Source organism: Takifugu flavidus, chromosome 4, assembly GCF_003711565.1.
Source record: "Takifugu flavidus isolate HTHZ2018 chromosome 4, ASM371156v2, whole genome shotgun sequence".
NCBI lineage: Eukaryota > Metazoa > Chordata > Actinopteri > Tetraodontiformes > Tetraodontidae > Takifugu > Takifugu flavidus.
In genome coordinates, this window is record NC_079523.1 from 14,358,064 (window position 1) to 14,365,563 (window position 7,500).

The 7,500-nt window shown below is 49.3% G+C and overlaps 3 protein-coding genes across 7 annotated transcripts in view; all 3 read right to left on the bottom strand.

The window, feature by feature from the left end:
- LOC130524390 (keratin-associated protein 4-4-like) overlaps nt 1-225 on the bottom strand; it is a 2,068-nt gene extending 1,843 nt beyond the window's left edge. The window contains exon 1 of the mRNA XM_057030486.1: nt 1-225. This exon is cut by the window's left edge and continues 1,843 nt beyond it. The gene's annotated coding sequence lies outside the window, so the exon portion shown is untranslated.
- arhgef3 (Rho guanine nucleotide exchange factor (GEF) 3) overlaps nt 1-6,246 on the bottom strand; it is a 22,601-nt gene extending 16,355 nt beyond the window's left edge. The window contains exons 1-3 of one of the 3 annotated variants that reach the window (XM_057030481.1): nt 5,988-6,246; nt 3,726-3,792; nt 236-298 (exon numbers count right to left, since the gene is read on the bottom strand). In XM_057030481.1, the coding sequence (XP_056886461.1) occupies nt 236-298; nt 3,726-3,792; nt 5,988-6,022 (165 nt within the window). In that variant the 5' untranslated portion in view covers nt 6,023-6,246. Of the gene's footprint in view, nt 1-235; nt 299-2,714; nt 3,793-5,987 lie in introns of those variants that run through there. The other 2 variants (XM_057030482.1, XM_057030483.1) reach the window with 2 other exon arrangements.
- A 599-nt stretch (nt 6,247-6,845) lies between these two features.
- The window catches only part of il17rd (interleukin 17 receptor D), a 16,769-nt gene continuing 16,114 nt past the window's right edge, over nt 6,846-7,500 (bottom strand). For all 3 annotated transcript variants that reach the window (XM_057030698.1, XM_057030697.1, XM_057030699.1), the window contains one exon: nt 6,846-7,500. This exon is cut by the window's right edge and continues 408 nt beyond it. The gene's annotated coding sequence lies outside the window, so the exon portion shown is untranslated.

Genomic DNA, 7,500 nt, shown 5'->3' on the forward strand with positions numbered 1-7,500 from the left:
GGGACATCTGAAAGGTCAACAGGTCACAGAGGGACCCTGGTCCAACAGGTGTGGACCAGGTTAGGGTTAGGGTTAGGGTCAGTCAGGACCGTCCTGTCCTGTCCTGTCCAACCACACCGTGGGACATCTGAAAGGTCAACAGGTCACAGAGGGACTCTGGTCCAACAGGTGTGGACCAGGCTAGCGCAGTATTGGACTCCACACGCAGGAGCTGAAGAGACAGACGTGTCCTTACGTTGATGTCCAGACTGCAGAGGCTGAGGGACTCGGCCTCTCCACTGGCCTGCTTCCTCTTCTTCTGCAGGACAGGAAACACAGAAGAAGATGCTGTTGTGATGCCAAATAAACACCAGAAGAGACAGCGTAGTTGCTCCTTGTTGCTTGTTAGAGGCTATTTCCTGTTTTATTTTGGAGTTTCTTCACTTCCTGTGTTCCTACTTAAACCCGTCAGTCTAACTTAATGAAATCCACCCTTTTCCATTTGGGTGTAACCTCACTCGTCATCGCATTTCCAGCAAAAATATCACAATGTTCAACCCAGAAACTCTTTTTTATCGTGGCTCTTGACGCAGGCGAAGGACTATTTTAATTAAGGTTGCTTTGTAGATCAAATCAAATCAAATCAAATCAATCTTTATTTATATAGCGTCTTATACAATCAAAGCTTTCCAGAATCCCAGGGCCTGACCCCAGACAAGCAACAGTGGCAAGGAAAAACTCCCCTTTAACAGGAAGAAACCTTGAGCAGGACCAGGCTCATGTAGGGGGACCCTCCTGCTGATGGCCGGCTGGGTAAAGAGAGAGGAGAGGAGGAGGACAGGTAAAGGATAGGATAGGTAGGAGAGGAGAGGGGTAGAGGAGAGGAGAGGTAGAGTGAAGGGGAGGTAGAGGAGAGGAGAAGGAGGGGAAAGAGGAGAGGAAAGAAGAGGAGAGGGAGAGGAAAAGGAGAAGGAGAGGAGAGGAGAGGAGAGGAGAGGAGAGGAGAGGAGAGGAGAGGAGAGGAGAGGGAGAAGAGAGGCACAGAGCACAGATGCTAGTAGGAGGTTATTAGGTCACAGCGGCTAATTGTAGATGGCACAAAAGGATCTTCCTTTTTTTTTAAGGTCAAAAGTTCATCTCATATTTAAAGAATCTACTTTGGGGCAGTGAAGCGTTGCTTCTGCACGCACGTTGTTATCACCATGACTACGAGCGATCAGGGTTAGGGTCAGGGTTAACCTTAACCCTGACCCTAACCCTGACCCTAACCCTGACCCTAACCCGTATGTTCAGAGGAAAGGGTCAGGGTTAGGGTTAAGGTTAACCCTAACCCTGACCCTGACCCTAACCCTAAGGCAGTGAAGCGTTGCTTCTGCATGCACGTTGTTATCACCATGACTACGAGCGATCAGGGTCAGGGTTAGGGTCAGGGTTAAGGTTAACCCTAACCCTGACCCGTATGTTCAGAGGAAAGGGATGAAGCGTCTGAGACAAAGGCCGACACGCACATGCGCCCACGTGCACCAGCGTGCATCAAATCGAGTGAACTCTCCCACCGTCACCGAAACCATCAGAGCATGTTGAGACTTTACTCTTCACCACTGAAACAATGATCAAAGAGTAGAAAGTGTCAGCTGCGGGCTCTTTATGACTTTATTATCCACATTTTCAGTGAGAGCAGCTTTGTAAATAATATAATAATGATAATAATAATTACCTGATAATACCTTTGGAAGGAATGCACTGCTACCCCCCCGACCACCGCCCCCCCCCGACCACCGCCCCCCTGAAGCGAGGATCTGAGCTCTGAAAACCATGTGTTGACGTGTGTTTGTGCCGATCCAGCTCTGATGGAAGCTAACAGTATTCCCGTATGGAGACAAAAACAGGAAGAACTCCCACAAACACCTGAGGAACCAGGTCGCTGAGGACAAACGGCTGTTATGGGAATAAAAGGCGGAGCAGGAGGCAGAGACGGGCGGAGCCGGTGAAGAATACCAGCACATCATCAACAAAGCAGCTTCACTCCAGTGTCTTTCAAAGACAAGCTAACGCTAACGCTAACCTGCGGTCAGGGTGAGGGTTGGCGGCCCCTTCATCATTCAGATCAGCCAGCAAATTGTGTCTAAAGTGTCCCCCCACTCCTCAGGTGTCGTGAGGAGGCGTTCGATGAGGCGAGGGGAGCCAGAGGACGATTTAGGATGAGCAGCAGGAGGAGAATGTGGGGAACACCACTGTTACAATAGCAGGAAACCTGATGTTTGTTCACTATTGTACTGAGACGGGCCGGATGTTATATAACCTGGGGGGCTGTACCTTCACAACACCCAAGAGGAGACCACGGTGGACCACGGTGGAGCACGTCCATATAAGACGTCTGGTCATATCTGAGCTGCTGCTTTGTTGGGCTCGTAGTGCTGCGCTGGGTGTGTTTTAGATTATTACAAGGACCAGGAACACAACACACAGAATTAGCAAGACTCCTGAGCAACAAAAGACTAATGAACTGTTCCAATCATGCCCCAGAGATGGTGCAAGTGCCCCTCTTTCTAGATCTGCAAGGCTTTTATCCAGAGCTGCTCTTAAACAGGCGAGGCGATACGGTCGAGGGGTTTGATGCATGTGAGGAGGAGCCAGTTCCTGCTCCCAAAAACATGAGAATCAAGCGTTGAGAACAGGAAGCTGGCGCTCCGCGGAGCCGTCGGGGTGAGCGCGTCAAGCTAGCGCAGACTCACCCGATAGTAAAGCAACAGGCAGCAACCCATCATCCAGACTGATCTTCTGCTCCAGGTCTGCTGCTTCTTCTCGCTCTTCCTCCGAGCTGTCCGGAGCCCCGACAGCGTGCGTCCTGCCGATTCTTCTCCTCCTCTGTCCTCCTTCACACTCACATCCCCGGTTCTACTCTGATCCTCTCGCTCTTCTCCTGACTCCTCTGGGTGGAACACTCTCTCTCTGTGTAGCCTCCTTCCCTACACTCCTCAGGCACATTAACCCTAACCCTCTTTTCTCCTCGTCCTCAGTCAGAAGGACACCTCTCTAGCAGCTCCTCTCTCTTCCTGGACCTTTACCACGTCCCAAAGTGGATCTACAGGCCTCAGGAACAGGAACACCTCACAATGAGCCTGTGCGGGTCCACTTAGTTCCTAATGAACAAACAGGACGTGACGGGCGTCGGGGGATGAAGGATGTCTATATTTAGCAAAACCAGTAGATGCAGGGGCACCATGGAGCAGACCAAAAGAACTTGAATTCTAGTTTAACAAGAAAAACAATTTATTACTGATTCAAATCCAGCCAAACACATGAGAACCCACAGATCCTCTGGCATTCAGTCCAAACCAACCAGGCAGAGGTTCAGTGCCCTTCTGTCCCACCACAAAACAGCTTCTTGTTGTTTTTACCTGCAGTTTTCTCTGGTTTCATTTGTGCCTTTTCTTTTTTCATATGTTATTTAACGACCTCTTCAATAAAGAACGGACCCCAAATAACCCTTTTGGCATCTTCCTTTTCTTGCATCGGCTCGTTTCATGTTACGTGCTAATAAAGTAAACAAAACTAAGTTGGGGATTTACCAAAGCTTCCAAAAGGTGACCGAATATTTCAGAGTACTTTATTGATCCCTTTAGGGGGTGTCCATTAGGGAAATGAGCATTTCCAGGCGTTTTAGAACTACATATGAGGAAGATGCGACGCAATCAGAAACAGAAAGAAGTGACGACTGCGGTCCAGACAGGATTTCTTCTTACCCCACGGAGGGACCATCCTTCAGGAGAGAGAAGAGGGAAGGAGGGAGTTTTCTTCTGGATCTTCGACCTTGAAAGAGAAGCGATTGGATATATTAAATAAACGATCCTAAACAACTGTTGGGTGTTGCCTGATAAAAGGTTGTGGTTCTAAAGGACGTCATTGACCTTTAGAGCTTGTTAATAATTGGCAGGTGAATATATTTAGCAGTAGAAAATGTCTAACTGTGATGGACTGTCTCCATCTGGCTCCTGCAGCGTCCGAGCCAAGCATTAGCGGAACTCTGGCGACCCCTGCTGGCCGCTGCATGTAAACGCTGCCAGTGTGGCAGCTATCCTGATTTCCATGGTTCCAAGAGTCCAAAGAAGTGAACCTTTATACATCATGCTGCATCCATAGGAAGGAACTATTAAAACAATGAGGGGAATAGAGAGAACCTGAGCCTCCGGCACTGTTCTGAATCAGTGGAACTCATTGCTGGGTGGGTCATCGAAACCTGATCCTGCCACTCCTCCCTGGCTGATGGATGTTTGAAATTGTGTGTGTGTAGGAAGCATTTAAGGTCAGCGAGTCAGTCCTTCCTGACCATGCTCGTGCGCCCCAACCTGGGTTTCCCAACCTGGGTTTCCCAGCTCTGCTGTAGACCACGCTTCTCCATGGCCTCCATCTGCTTCTGCGTGCACACACAGGTTTCCCTGAGTGGCCTTTATGGGTTAGTTAGAGTTAGGGTTAATGGGTTAGGGTTAATGGGGTTAGGGTTAGGGTTAGAGTTAGGGTTAGGGTTAGAGTTAGTTAGGGTTAGGGTTAGGGTTAGGGTTAGGGTTAGAGTTCGAGTTCGAGTTAGGGTTAGGGTTAATGGGTTAGGGTTAGAGTTAGGGTTAATGGTTAGGGTTAGAGTTAGGGTTAATGGTTAGGGTTAATGGGGTTAGGGTTAGGGTTAGGGTTAATGGGGTGTAGGGTTAGAGTTAGGGGTTAGGGTTAATGGGTTAGGGTTAGAGTTAGGGTTAATGGGTTAGGGTTAATGGTGACTTTAACTGCTTCCCAATAACCACTGGGTAAGTTGAAGCTTGACATCCCTGTTTATTAACTACTGTGTGATGTTTGTGCCTGTTGTCCTCCTGGTCCCGCTCAAGGTTTGTTCCTGTTGCTAGCTTGGGGGGGCAGGCTGGATCATTCTGACGTACGCAGACCCATATAAGTGCACCATTCGCAGCCGTCCGATACCTGAATCCCTGAATATGCACGTTAGGGAGATTGAGTGGTCTGGGAAGAGTCCACTTACCACTAACCCTAACCCTAGCCGCGTGACGCTAACGATGGGACGGCTGCAGCAGCAGGACGCCACGGACTCTCACAAAGATTAGCGACAGAACAAAGGAGCAGAGCCAACATGAGCCGTGCTGCCACCAGAGCGGCGGAGCCACATTCCTGGGAATATTACTGTCGGCCTGTAGACGTACCCTGGGACGCACTCAGCACGCCATCGTGCTGCCTTAGTTCACAGCACGCACACGTTAGCATCGAGGGGTCGTCGACATCTGTCTGTCGCTGAGAGCCCAAGACCTGCCAGGACCCAGCCCCCGGCCCCCACTATGCTTTCTAAGCGTTGACCTTCAATAGGAAGGAAGTGGATAATATCTAACGTGGATATTAGATCTTAGCACCTGTTCTCCATTATAGCTGCATGTCAGCCAGTTCTTCTCTGCTTTGGTCAGATTTGTTTAGACATAGTTTTACTTTTAATCACAATAACTTTAAGGAACAGATCCACATTCTTACACCAAACCGGCTGTTTACTTTCACTCTCACTTGCTGTGTGTGTCTGTGTTTTCTGGTACATGCTACATACTGAGCACTATAATACGCATTTCAGTAGCAAAGTGAGGACATTTTCAGGAGTTGAGGACATGGCAGCTGCTCCATACAAATCCAAAGGAATTCATTGGGACCAGGTTAAGGTTAAGGTTAAGGGTGCGGGGTTAGGTGACTGGGAAATGTAGGGTAACCCCTTCACCATCGCCGAGTTTTGCGGGAGAGTCCTCACAAATATAGCAGTGCAGGTATGTGTGTGTGTGTGTGTGGGAGAGGGCGCCATAAGTCCCTGGAACAAACTTGGGACTCGGAAAGGAGCAATAAAACCTTCTCCTCGGTCTCTGCCACAGTCTCCTCCCTGTCTGCTCTCTTCCCATCGGAACCGGGCACATAGGGCCCATACTGGTCCGCTTTCCTTGGCTTTACGGAACAAAAGCAGCACTTTTCCTCACCTTGAGCCCCTTTGACATCCATCACCTGCCTGCATCGGGCTGCGGCTCCTCCCTGCGGAGCCAAACGGAGCCAAACGGGTCCAAGAGTCTGGGCTCCAAACAAGAACCCGGGAAGCTTCCGTCTCCTCTCGCCCTTCCGGTGAGCGGGAATAGAGTTGTGGGCCAGAACTGAGTCACAGTTTCATCCGGAGACTGAAGACAGAACAAGTTGTTGGGATTCCGGACATTCTTCTCCGCGTCGAAGCGTCAAGCGCGACTCTCGCCTCTCACTTCCGGTCATCCCTTCAAAATAAAAGCGAGGCGGGAAACGCAGCATTTGTCTTTAATGTTGGGCGGCTTTTTGTTGTTTTTTGGGGGGGGGGGGGGGGGTAGTAAGTAACACATTTAAGAAGGTAAGACTAACAAAAGCAAAGTTTGACAGAGTAGAAGAAGAGCTGCTCTCTGTGCAACCAACAGGTTCTGATCACTGCTGGTACATTAGCCAATGGAGACCAGTCTCCGCTGTTTCAAGCTCACTGGTGACCTTTATTGTGGAGAGAAGCTGCCCTGGCTTTGTATGAGCTCTGGAAGCGCGTGTTGTTCTAACCAGAGGAGCTTCACGTCCGCCTGGCTTTACGTCACAGCAGTTTGGGATTTCCTCCGTTTCGCTAAGAAAACCGCCAGTCTGAAACTGCATGACTGGAGCTTTCACGCTGCTTTCCTCTCTTTCAAGAGCCGCCGACACACACACACACACACACACACACACACACACCACACACACACACACACACACACACACCACACACACACACACACACACACACACACACACACACACACACACACACACACACACACGCCGTCTGGACGCATCAGTCGATTCCAGCAGTCACGGTTTATTCATCATTAGCTGGTTGCTACATTTAGGCAGGTACTATAAAACAGTACATTCCTACAAAAGGTTTCATAGATAGACACCCAAAGGTTCAAACATGTGCTAAAGCAAAAGTTCCCATTCTATTTACAAGTCCAAATCTCCTCCCTTGATATCGGACCCACCGGTGAGTCCAACCCAAGGTCTCCAGCTGCTGAAGCCAAGCATAAATACCTGACAGACAGGTGGGATGAACGCACCCTCGGGGGTGGGAGGCCAGCGCACCTCCAGTTAAAAACCCCTTCAAAAGTGGACTCCTTTTCTAGGCTAATTCCCTTTTCACCGGCACCGTTTTCATGCCTTTCAGAGGGTTAGTAGCCGAGGAAAACTTCCTGGTGTAAAGAGACGTATTTCCCTCACATTTGAAGGACATGCAAGTCCACGGGGAACATTTATGCCTGAGGGGAGCGTAAAAAGAAAAGCAACTTAAGGTACAAAGAAGAAACTTCATTGGTCCATAAAATCTAATAAATATTTATATTCTTCTCTGACAGTCTTGGAGAATTTCTCCTCTGTAGGTAAAGAAAAACACAGGTCCTAAAATCACGGGGGTCATCGACTGGGATGTGGACAAGGTTTCGGGTGGTGGAAGCAGCT